The sequence below is a fragment of the Diceros bicornis genome, chromosome 22 (assembly GCF_020826845.1).
Source record: "Diceros bicornis minor isolate mBicDic1 chromosome 22, mDicBic1.mat.cur, whole genome shotgun sequence".
Classification (NCBI taxonomy): Eukaryota; Metazoa; Chordata; class Mammalia; order Perissodactyla; family Rhinocerotidae; genus Diceros; species Diceros bicornis.
Genome location: NC_080761.1, coordinates 23,753,909 through 23,770,639, shown reverse-complemented (window position 1 = coordinate 23,770,639; position 16,731 = coordinate 23,753,909). Strand labels below are relative to the sequence as shown.

Sequence of the window (16,731 nt, the reverse complement as noted above, 5' to 3'; positions counted from 1 at the left end):
CATCTTTTAAGGCTCGTAGGGTCTTTTTCTTTTTAAGTCGTTGTCATCAAAGGCATTTGGTTGCACACAATACCATGTTAGGTGCGACACAAAGAAAATAATGCAAACCTAGTTCTGGTTTCTAGATGCTTGCAGTCCTATGGGAATAAACATTCTTTCTCAAGGAAGAAGTCAAAGGGGAGTATTTTTTTACTCCTCCTTCTGTAATTTGATGTTACTTATCTTTTTACTCTGTGTGATGAGATTGAATTATTCAAAGCTGCCCTTGTTTTAAGAACTTTGGGTAGAGTGAATCTCTCACGCTCCATCCCTCTCCCTCTCTGTTTTGAGTTTGTTTGTGTCTAGATGTTACTTGAATAATTTTAAATTTTAAAAATTTAAAATAACAACATTGAGTCTTTTTTTCTGAATATGTGAATACCTGAATATCTCCAGATATCTCTTCATTGTAGACAATTATAAAAAATAAAGGAAATAAAGGAAGAAAATGAAAATCTTCCGTAATCCCCCCAGTACAGGCTTCTTTGGGTGACCTAACAAGTGGCCTGTGCTCTCCTCGAGCTCTTTGCAGATACAACTTTGCAAACCCTGTCCCCCTGCTCTCTCTGGGGCCCTGTGTCACCCCCTTACAGTCTCGGTTCCATTCTTTCCCCCTGACAGCCTGTGTTGTTTGCCGCAGCTCTGGACTGACCGTGTGGGAGCCAGAGGGAACATCCTCTTGTCTCTACAGTGGCTTCCGAGTGGGGAGGAGTCCCACCGCCCGGGGCCTGAGCCCTCCCCGGCAACCCCAGAAGGCCGGCAGCCTGGCCCCTTGGCTCCCCAGACCCGTCTTCACTGTGGGTTCCTCTGCCCAACCTGGCAAGTTGAGGACTTGAGCTGGCCACCTGCCAGCTTCACCAGGAACTTAGCTGTCTGCACAGCTTAGGGAGATCTTTCTGGAAACTTCTCCCATTCTGCAGTGCTGCAGGGGCGAGGATGACGCGTGTTTACCTGTTAGAGCCCTCCATGGTGGAAGGGACCAGATTGCGTTCAAGTGACTGTAGTCCCTGACTCTGTCTTCACACATGAGTGTCTGTAGTGAATGTTCCTAGAAGACTCCGGCTTTCTGTGACATGCACGTGGCAGCCTAGGAGGATGGTTGCTAACCCCTGTTTAGAGCTCCTTGTGCCTGCCCTTCTCCAGAGGAAAAGAAGTACTCCTCTTCCTCCACCTGCTCTCCCACCGCAGGCTTCCTTTCTTCCTTGGACATCTAAATCCTGTTTATCAGGCCTTTGCAGACTGAGGTCTCCAGTGTCACGTGCACTGAAGGCTGCTGGCTGGCTGGCTTGTGAGCACGTGAGACCAGGCCTGAGTTGCACTTCACCCGCCTGATGGTGCAGTAATGTTCTGCCGGCCTTTTTACCCTTGCTGAAGGAGGTAGTTGTGGAAATTAGAGCCTGCGGTGGATTTGCCAGGCCCTCTGTTGACTTCAGAATGATGTGTAATTTTTCTGCCTAGATTTCTCTTTCTGTAATAGTCAGCAGTAGAGCCACCTCACAGCCATGGCATGAGCATCGGTAATGTCAGTACAATGCCCTTGAGGATGTTTAGGACAAAGGTACCGTCACAGTGAACAGAACATTCCATCCATCCCATAAGTCTTGTCTCTCCTCAGTCCCTCTCTTTAAGTGGGTCCTTCATCCTCCCCCCCTTGGAACATTCTTTCATCAGTCAACCATGTTTGTTCTGCCTGCCCCGTCCATCCCCATCTATTGGTCACCACCCGTGAAACCATTGCTCCGTTATGGTTTGCATTCTGGATGCTCTTCTCTATCATCTGTCTTGACCTTGGGGGTTGTGTTATGTGGCACAATAAAATGTTTTGGGACACGTCCTATTGAAACTACACTTCAGGGAATAAGCTTGTGTCATAGTTGTTTTTTTCCTTTCCTTTTCCTTCTGCAAGATGCAAAGCAAGACGTGCATGGCTGTTGGCATTTGTCAGGTCCTTTCCACGCTGAAGTTAGTCGTCTCTGCTGTTTCAGGTACAGGCGTGTGTTCACAGGGGCATGTCCAATGGGTACGTGTTTGTCTCGCCCACAGCCGTCCCCGTGCTCAGCTGTGAAGCCGCGACTCAGACTGAAGGAAGATCAGATTTGGCTGCGGTGACCTTGAGGAGAGGCTTGAGATCCAGAGCTTCAAGATGCAGACCGAGGTCTTTAATAGATTACAAATCTTACATAGACACCAAGCTGCTGGTGGCGAGGTTCCTGGAGCAGTCCTCCTGCAGGATGACCCCGGACATCCATGAACTCGTAGAAAACATTAAATCTGTTCTGAAGTCCGACGAGGAGCACATGGAGGAAGCCATCACAAGTGCCAGTTTCCTAGAACAGGTAGTTTTATTATTCTTATCGGGCATGAATCAGATAACTCGTTTCCATAGCAGCTGAAGCGGCTTCTCTGATTTCCTGTCCAAGGCACCGTAAGTTCATGGTCACTGTATCAAGGGAAATGGGGTTAGGAGGTCTGGGGAGGGAGAGAGAGGAAGCTGGAGCATTTTCTCTTCAGATGTGGTGACTTTTCCACAGCCTTCTTGGCCAAAGGGAAGAGAACCCAATTTTTCTGGGATGTGGAAGCATGCCTGAAGAAAAGAGATTGCAACTTAATAAAAAAAAAAGCAAGAGGTACTGGCAATGTGGAGCACATTCAACATTTGATTTCCTAAGTTGAAAGTTTCCCTTGATGTGGCAAGTTCTTTCAGCCCTTTGACAATGATGGATGGACGTGAATTTTAATATTGGCAAGATTCTGGGAGCTCTTCACATTCCCACGAAATGTTTGCCAAGATACTGAAGCAGATAGGACTTAAAGGAATAAACACCTTTTCCTTTCCATAGATTAAAAAGCTCAAAGCAATCCCCTAACCTAAAGCCACCCGGGGGGGGGGGGGGGGCGGAGATAGAATTGGGTGTGTAGCGGAAGCCATGTAAGTGTCAGGTTTCTCGTCTTTAAAGTGAGGGGTTGGACTAGGCAGTTTCTACACCTGTATTTCTGAATGGATGGAATTTCCTCCTGGTGAGAACTGGGGATGGGTCACAGCTTTAACTGCCCACCTCTTTTAAAAGTGGTTACCCTTTAGGCGTTTGCTCTGTTGCCTCTTGGAGGTGGGGTGGTTGTCGTGGCCCTCAGTGCACAGTGGCCCACAGGTGTTACCTGGCTGTGCCTGTGTGCAGTCAGCACCCAGCAAATACTTCTTCAGTTGAATTGGGCTGGTTTTCAGGGTCATTACCAGCTACAGGATCCTAGGTAAATTTTTAAGGCAGAGTGACTAAATCCTCTTCTCACTTTCCTTTCTGGTCCCCCTTTCCACTTGCTGGCCTGGAAGCCAGAAGCCAGACTGTCTCCCAGCCCCTCAGGGGAGGCAGGGGGACAGAAGGCAGTCTGATTACTCACGTGAAGAGGGACACGAACCGTGGACCTCTTGTTGTTTGCTTTCTAAAAGACTGGTCAGCCAGTGGTCCTGGGTCAGGCTCAGTTAGTATCCTGCGTAGGGGAGACATTTACATCCTCATGTCCCTGGTCTACACCAGATGTCATTCCCTGCCTCTTCCCTCTGTCTAGCCCTAACAGCCCCATAAACAGGAGCAAGCATTCAGAGCCACTCCTCAGAGGCTGCCAGGCTCTGGTGAGCTAAGGGCTGGAGCATCCGCCAAGCCGTTGGGCTGGATCTTCTGCAAAGTCTTGCCTGCTGGAAAATAGCTCTAGGGAAGAAGAACAAGCACTTACAGTTCAACAGATGCTGTCACTCTGAATGTTTGCTAGGTTTTTGTGCCCGGACTGGATAAAAGTTCAGGTACTAGGATTGTTGCAATAGACTCCGGCCATCTGCTGGGGCCTTCCAGGACTGGACCCCAGTGGTGAGGTATCATAATGCCACACCCATCCGCAGACAGAAGAAGGCAGGGACAAGGGGAAGGGCTTTTATTTCTGACTCTACCCGGCTTTGCACATTTTCACTTTCTCTAGTATTACTAGAGTGTGTTTTTAGATCCATTTTAATTTTTACCAACATCAGAGCCATTTGTCTTATCATGGAACAACAGTCAGCATCTATGAATGTTGGAATTTTCTTCTTAATCAGGAGATGAAGACAGGCCTTAAAGACAAATATAATAATAAAGTGTTAGCAAAATTTAATGTCCTGTCTTTTGGGAGGATTAACCTTTTAATGACCCTAATATCTCAGAATGGTACAAACTAAAGTTCATCCCAGTGATCGTTCTGTGATATCAGGTGGTGACAAAGCAGCTGTGTTTTTCCCAAGGTGCTAACAGTATTATAGGTCATGTAGTCGTGACTGTGCAATTTGAAAAAATTGTATGTACTGGACAGCTCTCCCCTCGTCAATCCCAGTTGAATGAGGCTTTTCCTTTTTTTTTTGCGAGGAAGATTAGCCCTGAGCTAACATCCGTTGCCAATCCCCCTCTTTTTGCTGAGGAAGATTGGCCCTGGGCTAACATCCGTGCCCATCTTCCTCTACTTTGTATGGGATGCCGCCACAGCACGGCTTGACAAGCCGTGTGTCAGTCCGCACCCAGGATCCGAACCTGCGAACCCCAGGCTGCTGAAGCGGAGCGCGTGAACTTAACCACTACGCCACCAGGCCAGCTCCTCCTTTTGTATTTTTTTGACATTTTTACAAAGTAAGTGATATTCTGATGCAGTCATGTGCCGCATAACAACGTTTTGGTCAACAATGGACCACATATACAACAGTAGTCCCGTAAGATCAGTAGTATATAGCCTAGGTGTGTAATAGGTTATATACCATCTAGGTTTGTGTAAGTGCACTCTATGATGTTCACACAATGACAAAATCACCTAATGACACGTTTCTCAGAACATATCTCCATCATTAAGCGATGCTTGACTGTGTATTTAAAGTTATGTATGTAGCGCATTGCATAACAGTATAATCATTGTTAAGAGTTTTTACAAATAAATTGGTCTAGTTTTTATGTTGTTTATTGAAGGGTTATCAGATCAATTAGAAGCATCATTGGTTTTGGTTGACATGTTATAAACTCATTACCAGCTCATAGTGCCAGACCAGTGGTTATCAAATTTTCAAGTACATTGGTATCGTCTGGGTTCTTGTTAAACATACAGGTGCTCAAGGGCTGGCCCGGTGGCATAGCGGTTAGGTGCGCGCGCTCCGCTGTGGCGGCCGGGGGTTTGGATCCCTGGTGCGCACGAACGCACTGCTTGTCAAGCCATGCTGTGACAGCATCCCACATAAAGTGGAGGAAGATGGGCATAGATGTTAGCCCAGGGCCAGTCTTCCTCAGCAAAAAGAGGAGGATTGGCGATGGATGTTAGCTCAGGGCTAATCTTCCTCACACACACACACACACACACAAAAACACAGGTGCTCGAGCCCCATTCTGAACTCATGTTTCAGAGTTGCTGTGGGGGGAGCTGGGACTCCATGTTTCTGACAAGCTCCCCTCCCCTCCAGTAATGTGCAGACCCCAGTGAGAATCACTGGCTTAGGCCACAGGGAAACTGGAAAAAAGTGATGAGAAGAATGTTAAATACAAAGCAAGAAATTGCCATTGACGAATCAGTGAAGTGAGGCAGGTCTACAGTTGAAACAATAGAAAATGTGGGGAATTTCTCAGGAACTTGAGAAAAGAGGCAGTGTGTTAAAAGTATCTCTGGCATTCCAGGTGGGCTCCACTTTGGGAAAATACCTTTTCCTGTCCCAAGGCAACTAAACTGAAGATGACATGGCTGGATATGGGAGGCAGGTCAGAGGACCACATCTGGTGAAGCCTAACCTCTCACCCCCCCTCTTTATTCTCCCCAAGATAATGGCCCCGTCGCAGCCCAGCACTTCCAGGGCCCACGTGCTGCCCTCGCGGAGACAGCCTGGCCTGCTGCACCTGCGGAGCTGCGGGGACCTGAGCACCTTTGTCCCGGTGGGGAGGCCGAGAGCTGAGAGGAGGCCCCGGCACACAGAGGCTGAGAGGCCACACAGCCTCATCGGGGTCATCCGAGAGACTGTCCTGTGAAGCTGCGTGGCTGGGCTTCCGCATCGGCCTGAGGAGCAGGAAGGAAGGAAGATGGGCCCTGGAAGGCGGAGAGCCGCTCCGAGGGGATGGATCTCCTTCCTCTCCGTGTAGTTTCCTGGCTGGGAGTGGGGGTCCTCCTCAGGGAACTCCCCCAAAAGGAGGCACTCCAGAGAACATTTCTTCCCACTCTTCGGCTCCCCTTTCGGCTGCCTAAGGGCACTCGAGGGTGAATGAGCAAGTTCCTCCAGCTCACTGGCTTTCCCATGCCGTGAGCTGGAGGCTGTGAGAGCAGCCTCTCTCCTCTCTCTGCGGTCCGTGCCCTGGGGGGGCCAGAAACTGGGCTCATGTTTCTCGCCCGCCTCACCTCTCCTGGCTCTCTTCCTCGCCGAGTTCTTTCCCTCATTAGAAGCACAGATCTGCTGGGCTGCTATTTATAGCTGCCTGCGGCCTTCCGCTGCTCCGTGAGCAGGAATTGGCACGAAGCAGGATGATTAACCCCGGTGTTCTACAGACGGCAAGCCTCATTTTAGGTCACCCTCCAATCGCACTCTCTTTAGGAAAAAGGAACCTTTTTCAGTGACACATTCTAATGAAGGACATTAAGGGAGAGAATTCTCGTTGATTCCATTTATTCATGCTTGCAAAACTAGAGATGGCTAAGGCAGAACTGAGAATAAAAATGTTTACTTTGGACCTCTGGGCTTGGTGTGCAATATTTGTTTATGAGTGGGCGGCCAGGCCTTACCCGATGAAGGGTGCGGGGCTTGGAGCGGTGCTGGTCGGGTGGTCCGGTCCGGGCAGGCCACCAAACCAGCTTAATCTCCAAAGCACCGGACCGCCCGGGGGTAACAACGCGTCCTTCATCCATTCATCCAGCGTTTGGCGGAATCGTTTCCTGGAGCTGCCTTCTAGGGGCGCTGTGAGCAGTACATCAGTCAAGTGATTACAGATTGGGGATTAGTGCTAAGAAGGAAGGGGTGGTGGAGAGGGCTTCTTTGAGGAAGTGACATTTGAGCTGGACTTCACTTTGAGGGCCAGGGAAGGGTGTTCCAGGCAGAGGGAATGCGGAGGCAAGGGCCTCCAGTGCTAGAGTCCGCAGAGACTGCAGCTCCGAGTGAGGGAGTGAGGGGAGGGGTGGGAGGAGCCTCGGGCTGGATTTTATGCTAATGATCAGATACCATGGGAGAGTTTTCAACAGGAGTGACAGATTTAATTTGCGTTTTCAAGAGATCACTGTCCTCCGTGGAGACTGGTTTAGGTCAGGATACGGGATAGAGTGGGGGTGAGGAGCTGAATAGAGGGTATGCGATGAGAGGACCCACTGCCTGGGCTCCGGCTACTGTGCTGGGGGCCTTACACGCTCTCATTTCACCCTCACAACCGCCGAAGGCCTGGGAGCTGTGATTGTCCCCATTTTACAGGTGGGGAAAATGTGGTTCAGTAACTTGCCCAAGGCACTCAGAAGTTAAATGGTGGAGACACCGTTTACACCCAAGCAGCTCAAGTCCGGAAACCATTCCTCGTCCTCCCAGATAGTAGTAGTTTGCCATTTCATGTTTCTGTGAGAAGGTGGTTGCTGTTTTGTGGAGGTTTCTAGGGCCTTCCCAGAATGACAGTTTCTCCGTTCTCATCCACCTGTCCCCAGGCACTGAATTCCCGATGCAAGTGAGCCATCCTCCACTTTAGAAGTCCTCCCCATCAGCACCATAGCTGCTTCCTGGGGGCTGGCCCCCTCCCCTGCACTCTCTGAGAGTCTACCCTGTGTTACAAGCCCCGTGCCTCACCCAGGTTCTCTGACCCCCATGGGACCCCCACATAGCCCTGTCTAATTGCTTTCCTCCTTTATGGCTGCTCAATTACTCCCAATCCAGTGTCCCCAGGTGAGGCCGGGAGCTCTCAGCCCACCAATTTGCTCTTCCCTCACGGCCGGGGAGAGAAGGACTGGCCTCATCCGGCTCAGGCGCAGCCCGGCCTTTCTCCCCTTTCCAGGCTTCTGTTTTTCCCCACTCTGGGAGGGCATTTTTCCAGCTGCATCCCTTTCCATCTTCCCTTTTGAACTTATTACCACTCACCTCCAACTGCATTGCGAGCGTCACGGTATACTTTGAAGACTCAGGGAAGCCAGGTGGGCACCGCAGGTGTGGACAGCTTCTGCTTCTAGCCTTGGGGAACAGTCACAGAGTTGGTCTCAGCCATCCGGAGGAAAGGGAAATTGCCAGCAACAACCGGAAGAGGAAAGGGGAACATAGAGACTGAGGGCATCACTTAAGGCACGTCAGGAGGAAGCGGGGACCTGTCTCAGCTTTGAAGAATTGACTTGCAGCCTGGGGTATGTCCCATGTATTTTCAGAATCTGAAAGTATTGGCAAAGTCAGAAAACTGACTTTTGTCTTGTTTCTCAGACTTTAAGGAATATTAAAATAAAACATATATATGTTATATATTACAATATATTTTATAATATATAGTACAGTATTTTGTATATATTTGCGTTGGGAGGGAATTTAGAGGTCACACGATTCATGTCTCTGTTAGTTTGTCTGGGTGTAATATATACTTTAAAATACTTAAGCATCAATAATGTAGTATACACGTACATACATAACTGAATATACACAGGGAGAGCAGCTCTTTTGCATTTGGAGTACCTTAAGAATCCACAGTCCAGAGGTGATGACAAAACATCTCAAAAGTAGTTATCAAAATTACACCAGAGGGGGCCCAGCCCTGTGGCATAGCGGTTAAGTGCATGCGCTCCAGTGCTGGTGGCCCGGCTTCGGATCCTGGGCACGCACTGATGCACCGCTTGGCAGGCCATGCTGTGGTGGCGTCCCATATAAAGTGGAGGAAGATGGGCACGGATGTTAGCCCACGGCCAGTCTTCCTCAGCAAAAAGAGGAGGATTGGCATGGATGTTAGCTCAGGGCTGATCTTCCCCACACACACAAAAGTACACCAGAGGGTTGATTAATTAGCATGAGGAATGTTTGAAATAAATTTTCACTGGTGAAATAAGTGATGCTCAAGATCTGTGGCTGGCTAGAAGCATTGTACAGTCACTGTGTCCTCTGCACCAACAAAGAGTGAGAATCTGGTCCCCACTTCATGAGATTATCATGGCATGAACCAGGACACGGCTGCTTCAGCGTGTTGTCACCTCTGCCTCAACCTTTCACGCAAGCTGTGTGTCCAAGTGTGTGAGGACGGAGTGGGACTTTCTCAAGCTTAAAAGCTGTTTTGTGCAGACTTGCCAGTGAGTGTTCGTGTCTGGCTGGCAGAATTTCCCCAAGACTTGCTTTCTTTGGAGTGTCCCACCTAATGGTGAGGTTTGGGGGAGAGTTCCCTGGTCTCTGGCTGCCTGAGGCTGTCCATATTTACCAGTCGAACCAGACATTTGTTGAACAGCCACACTGGCTAGGTCTGGTCACTCTCCCTCTCAGTGTGAAGATGAGGAGACCGAGGCTCAGAGCTCAGAGCAGAGCAGTGGCAGGAGACCAGTACTTCCGGCTCCTGGACCAGGGCTGTGGATGCAGGTCAGACCTTCTCAAACTATTTGGGATGAAGGACCAGTTTTTTTTCCCTCCAATCTGTCATGGACCAAAAACTTCCGTGAATTATAATAAACTGACTGAGAACTGTCTTACCTTAGGCTGCTATAACAGCATACCCTAGCTTGGGTATTTAAACGATAGAAACATTTATTTATCACCATTCTGGAGGCTTGGAAATCCAAGATCAAAGTGCCAGCATATTCAGTGTCTGGTGAGAACAGCCACCTTCTTGCTGGTCCTTACAGGGTGGAGAGAGAGCTCTGGTCTCTTCTTCTTGGAAGGGCACTAATCCCATTGTGGGAGCCCCACCCTCATGACGTCATCTAAACCAATGATCTGCCAAAGGTCCTACTTCCAAAGACCATCACACTGGGGGTTAGTTCTTCAACATATGGATTTTGAGAGGACATAAACATTCAGTCCATAGCACTGATTTCCCAGGAAAATGAAATAGTAGTAATAAAAAGGACATACAAAATGCAACCTCCTTTTATTAAATAAACTTTCTTTTTTAGAGCAGTTTTAGGTTCACAGCAAAATTGAGTGGAAAGTATAGCGATTTCCCATATACCTCCTGCCCCCACACATGCACAGTCTCCCCATCAAGATCTCACACCAGAGTGGGACCTATTACAACTGATGAACCTACATTGACACATCGTTATCACCTGAAGTCCATAGTTTATATTAGCATTTGCTCTTGGTGTTGTACATTCTATGGGTTTTAACAAATGATAAACGACATGTATCCACCATTGTAGTATCGTACAGAATAATTTCTCTGCCCTAAACATCCTCTGTGCTCTGCCTGTTCATCCCTCCCTCCTAGCAGCCACTGACAACCACAGATCCTTTTACTGTCTCCATAGCTTTTCCTTTCCGGAATGTCATATAGTTGGAATCATACAATATGTAGCCTTTTCAGATAGGCTTCTTTCACTTAGTAATATGCATTTAAGTTTCCTCCATGTCTTTCCATGGCTTGGTAGCTCATTCAAACCCCTTTTTAAATTATTAGATTCAAAAGTCATAATAGCACTCTGTCAAGTTAACATTTCAGAACACCCTCATTTTCTGAACTTGCCCTTGTCGGGGACCAGGAACATAACACAAAGAGTTCTTGACCCAGGTCTGCAGCGCACACTCTGAGTGGTGCTGGTTGGAGTTTCCACTCTAGCCTGAGTTTCCCAGTGTCATTTGAGCCCTGAGCCCATTCTGTGTGCTAGGCTCTGGGGACATTGATGAAGAATACTGGGACAGGGAGGGCAGGCAGACACCTTTCCCTCTGCACCCACATGTCTCCGAGGGTGCCTGACAGCTGAGGCTCCCCTCACAGAGAAGAGCACACTTCAAAGGTCCAGGCTTTGGCGAGTCCCTCAGGATTAGGCAGAGTGGCAGAGGAAGGAGGCAGCCCTTGCCTCCCCCTAGCAGGAGAGGAATTGTGCAAGCAGAACAGAGGAACACATCCCCCACTCCCCCAGGCAGGGCAGGTTGCAGAAGAGAACAAGGAAGGGTGTGAGCAAAGGGGCTGGACAAAAGCATCTTTGTTTATGGGGTTTTCCTCCTTGGGGCCTCTGCCAGGAAAGCCAAGTCTGGGGCCAAAAGGCACCACATTTCTTCCATTTCTCTCTCTCTGCAGGAGCCTTCATCCTGTCATTCATTCAGCAGGTATTTATTGAGCTGCAGAGGACCAGGCAGTGGGCCAGGTGCTGAGGAGAGAATGCTGAGCAAGGAGAGGGAGACAGACAATAATACTAATACTAATACTACTACTAATAAATGCAAAGTTACATTTCTTTTGGCTGCTGCTGAACTGCTCCCAGGCCCCAAGAGGGAGGAGGACCTGGATTCTGTCTTGGTTAACTTTGAAGAACAAGGGGCCTGGGCCTGATTTATCAGAGGACCGGTTTGAAGGACACCCTCATCCTTGATTGTGAAACAGGTCCTGGTGTGGATGCCCCATGGCAGAGCTCTGCAGACCTGGGCTGTGGCAGCGGGTGGTCATCATCTTGGGAATTGTTAAAGAAAAATTATCCATGACACTTATTAAAGAAAGGAAGACTTTATTCAAGAAGGAATTACTGCAGTGGGGTTTTGCTATAGGGGAGAGAGATCGGGCTCAACTCTGAACGCAACAAGTGGAGATTTAAAGCTTATGAGCAGGGTGGGGTCAGTGGATGGAAAACGACTAAGAGGAAACACGAGGGCTAGGGGGGTTCTTGCTGGACCCACTCAACTCAACTCTTGCTGAAGGCAGGCCAGGATGATCAGATACCAAGGGTGGGGGATTATCTCTAAACTGACCCAACAAGATTCTTGCTAAAATTGGACTAAGCAGGCTGTGCACAGAGCCCAAGGCCCGGCTCTGGTCAGAAAGAGGACTGACTCAGAGCAGCTGGGCTCAAGTTTGGTCAAGGAGAGAGTCTTGGTCACAATCTGACGAGCACCTCTTCTGAGTGGGAACCTATCCCCACACTGTGTCCTTGGCATCAGGCATGTCACCATCTCATCGGGAATGGTCTTTTTATTTCAGCAGCCACAGGATTCCTTGTGTTTTGCCCAAGCAAAGGAGCTATGGCCAAAATTCAGGATGAATCATCGTTCCTCACTTGCAAAGTGCTGTAGGTCCCAGGTATATGGAGGCTTTCCCCGCATCTTTTAGATGCTGTGCATGAATTCTGGTCCAAAAGAAGCATTTCACAGTGGGGGGGCGGGACACATATCAGGCAGGAAAGGATCCTAGCAAGAGGTTACTGGGATTAGTTTGCTTGGGTAGGAGCTGTTTCTCCTACCGTCCCTGTATCTGCTTGGTGGAGGGAAGCAGTTTTCAACAATAATCATAAACCACAATATCAGCGGTGTCAGAGATGGAGGCCTGCCTCCTTGTTTTATAGATGAGGAGCCCAAGATTGACAGAGGTAAACTGATTTGCTTAAGATCACACAACTGCAAATGTCAGAATGCTAGAAGTTACTTTCTGTCATAACAGACTGCTTATTCTTCCCTGGACTGCTACAACATGGAACTATGGGAGGTGAAGGAAACACTCCACAGGAACTCATAAGGAATTGAAACATTAACACTGATGCATCACTTAAAAATAGTAATAATGACTAACATTTATTGTGAGGCCTTCCAGAGCTGTCTTCACAATAATTTTCATAATTCACCAGTTCTTATGACTTGACTTGATTTCTCTTATCTAATCGCATTGGCTGATATCTCTAATACAATGTTGAAGAGTAGTGGAGATAATTGACATCCTTGCTTTGTTCCTGATCTTAGAGGATATGTCTCTGATGCTTCCTCATGAAATAAGATATCAGCTTTAGGACAAAAAAATATATATTCTATCATGTTAAGAAAGTATACCTCAGTTCCTAAGTTCTTGAGTGTGTGTTTTTTTTTTTGTGAAGGGATGTTAAATTTTTCTCAGCATTGATGGCAATAATCAATCATGATTTTTTCCCTAGATATTTTAATGTGGACTATGAAATTACAGTCATGCACCACGTAACAATGTTTCAGTCAATGACGGACTGCAGGCATATACGATGGTGGTCCCCTAAGATTATAATGGAACTGAAAAATTTCTATTGCCTAGTGATGTCATAGCCATTGTAATGTTGTAGCAAAATGTGTTACTCATGTGTTTGTGGTGATGCTGGTGTAAACAAACCTGCAAGTCCTTCAGGAGGTATTCCAGAAGAAGGCATTGTTATCATAGAAGATGACAGCTCCATGCAAGTTATTGCCTCTGAAGACCTTCCAGTAGGACAAGATATAGAGGTGGAAGACAGTGATATTGGTGATCCTGACCCTGTGTAGGCCTAGGCTAATGTGTGTGTGTTAGTTTTTAACCAAAAAGTTTAAAAAGAAAAAAAAAATTTTAAATAAAATGTCTTATAGAATAAGGATATAAAGAAAGAGAATATTTTTGTACAGCTGTACGATATATTTGTGTTTTAAGCTAAATGTTACTACAAAAGAGAGAGTTAAAAAAATTAAAAAGTTTATGAAGTAAAAATGTTACAGTAAGCGTTGGTTAACTTATTATTGAAGAAAAGTAATTTTTAAAATAAATTTAGTGGAGCCTAAGTGTACAGTGTTTATAAAGTCCACAGTAGTGTAGAGTGATGTCCTAGGCCTTCGCATTCACTCACCACTCACTCACTGCCTCACCCAGAGCAACTCCCAGTCTTGCAAGTTCCATTCATGGTAAGTGCCCTATAGAGGTGTATCATTTTTTATCTTTTATACCGTATTTTTACTGTACCTTTTCTATGTTTAGATACACAAATACTTACCATGTATTACAGTTGCCTACAGTATTCAGGACAAGACCATGCCGTACAGGTTTGTAGCCTAGGAGCAATAGGCTATACCACACAGCCTAGGTGTGTAGTAGGCTACACCATCTAGGTTTGTCTAAGTACACTCTGTGGTGTTCGCACAAGGACGAAATCATCTAATGACACATTTCTCCGAAAGTATCCCTGTCGTTAAGCAACGCATGACTGTAATGGATTTCTAATAGTGAACCAACCTTGCATGATTAAATAAATCCCAGTTATTCATGGTGTATTATTTTCTTAATGTGATGTTAGATTCATTGTATTTGCTAATATTTTATTTAGAAACTTTGCAATGATATTTATGAACAATACTGGTCTGTATTTTTCTCTATACTGTATCTGGTTTTGGTGTCAGTATTATATTTGCTTCACAAAACAAATTAGGAAGTTTTCCTTCCTTTTCAGTGCTGTGGAATATTATACAGAGCATTGGGTTATCTGGTCTTGGAAGGTGTGGTAGAATTTCTTGTGACAGTATCTGGGCCTTGGTGCTTTTGTGTGGGATAGTTCCTTAATAAATTTCTCTATTTCTTCTATGGAATTGGTCTGTTTAAAATTTCTAACTCTAATGAGGGTCAATTTTGGAAATTTTTATTTTCCTGGGAAATTATCTAGTTCATCTAGTTTTTCAAACTTATTTTCATAGAAGTCTGTAAAATAGTTTCTTATAATTTAAAAACTTGCTTTTGTTCCAATGGTTATTTCCCCCTTGTCATTTTAAATTTTGTATGTTTGTGTTTTTTCATATTTTTTTCTTGATCAGGTTAGCTAATGATTTTCTGTTTTTAAAAATTTTTTTTAAATAGGATTTTATTTATTAATTACATCTACTGTTTTTCTATTCTCTTTTTCAATAATTTCTGCTTTTATCTTTACTATTTTCTTCTTGGTACTTTCTTTTGGCTTACTTTGTTGTTCTTTTTATAGTGTTTTGAGCTGGAAATTGAATTCATTTCATTTTATTCCTCTATTTTCATTGATAAATGTGTTTAGTGCAAGCAATTTTCTTATCACGGCTTTAATTGCATCCCATAGACTCTGATAAGTATTCATTATGATTAGAGACCTCTAATGAGGAGAAAGAATACAAAATTATGAATATAAAATTAGGCACAGGGCTTTGTAAAGGGCCTATGTAAGTGAGGGCCGTGATACTTGAATTTCGCTAGCTTCCCAGTCAATCCACATCTGTCCAAGAACAAGGCTTGGGCGTTTACACAGGAGTTTTGTGTAAGTGGCTGGCATTTTTGAGACGGGCAGTACAAGGGCAGACTCTGGCACCATGAATAGCAAGAAAAAAGAACTGGAAAGAGAATGAACTGTAAGGTAGGCACAGCTTGTGCTAGGCACTTGGCAGAACTTATCTCAATAATCTTTACCACACGCCTGTTTTACTATTACCATTTTATAAATGATTAAAAGGAGTTTCTGAAATGTTAAATACCTTGCTTCAGATCACAAAATTACTAAGTTGGATTAAGTCCAGCCCAGTCCAACCCAGAAGCCTGTGTTCTTCTCACTACATACACCACGTTGTTGGTGCCCAGAAAGGACTGGTCTCATTTTCCGCCCACTTTCTCCTGCAAGCAGCAAGTTCCGGAATGTGGATTACAGAAAGCCACCTGGAAAGGCAAATACTCGTGGTGCAGGATTACCTATTGCCGGGCATTGGATAAAGCATGATGACCGTATTAGTCATCCATTTGCTGTGTAACAAACTATCCCCAAACAAGAAACATTTATCACGTTACAGGCTCTGAAGGTCATGAATCTGGGAGCAGCTTGGCTGGGCGGTTCGGGCTCAATTCGCTCATGAGGTGCTGTCAAGCAGTTGGCCAGGGCTGCAGCCGTCTGAAGACTTAACCAGGGCTGGAGGACCTGCTTCCAGGCCCACTCATGTGGCTGTGGACAGGCTTCCGTTCATCACTGGGCTACTGGATGGAGACTTTATTTCTCGCCACGTAGGGCTCTCCATGGGGCTGCTCACAGCAGGGCAGCTGGCTTCCCCAGAGTGAGTGACGAGACAGAGAGAGAGACAGACACAGAGAGAGAGAGACTGGAGATCCCACCCAAGACGGAAACCATAGTCTTACCACGTATCTCAGAAGTGATGCAGCATCATTTCTATTTGTTAGAAGCAAGTCATTAAGTCCAGCCCACACTCAGGGGGAGGGGAATTAAGCGGCATTTTTTGAAGGAAGGCCTATCAAAAAATGTGTGGACGGATTTTCATAACCACCCCAGTGACACTGTGTGTATATGGAGACTTCACAATGTATCCCTGCCCTGGTATTTGTAACAAGGAATCTTGCCTAGACTGAAGTCATCCTCTTTGCAGAATCTGCTCTTTGCTCTCCCTGGAAATCTAAGCCTCTCCTTGTCCTGTGGTACATAAAGAGGTCACCCCTCTTCATGCATTCATTCATTCACTCACTCAGCAAACATTTATCCAGTGATAATTGGATGTTGGGCACAGCTCTGGAAACTGGGGATAGATCAGTGAACAGAACACAGGAAGTCCTTGCCCTTACAGAGCTTATATTGGTGTCGGAGGAGCCAGATAATAAATAAAAAGATAATCAAAATAAGAGCAATGACAATAGGGCTATGAAGAACAAAAAAGCACACTAAAGGGCTAGGAGGTGATGGGCGTGGCTGCTTTAGACAGAGTGACTGGGTGTAGACCAGAGGGACCCTGTTGCACTGTACTAGAGGAAGTGCTCAGAGAAAGCCTCTCTGTCGACGTGACATTTCAGCAGAAATTTGAAT

At 46.2% G+C, this 16,731-nt stretch overlaps 1 protein-coding gene across 1 annotated transcript in view; it reads left to right on the top strand.

Annotated features, from left to right (window-relative positions):
* The window catches only part of ENTREP1 (endosomal transmembrane epsin interactor 1), a 60,316-nt gene extending 53,573 nt beyond the window's left edge, over nt 1-6,743 (top strand). Inside the window, exons 10-11 of the mRNA XM_058565700.1 lie at nt 2,083-2,375; nt 5,853-6,743. Of these exons, the coding sequence (XP_058421683.1) occupies nt 2,083-2,375; nt 5,853-6,056 (497 nt within the window). The 3' untranslated portion in view covers nt 6,057-6,743. The remainder of the gene's footprint in view (nt 1-2,082; nt 2,376-5,852) is intronic.
* The last annotated feature ends 9,988 nt before the right edge of the window (nt 6,744-16,731 follow it).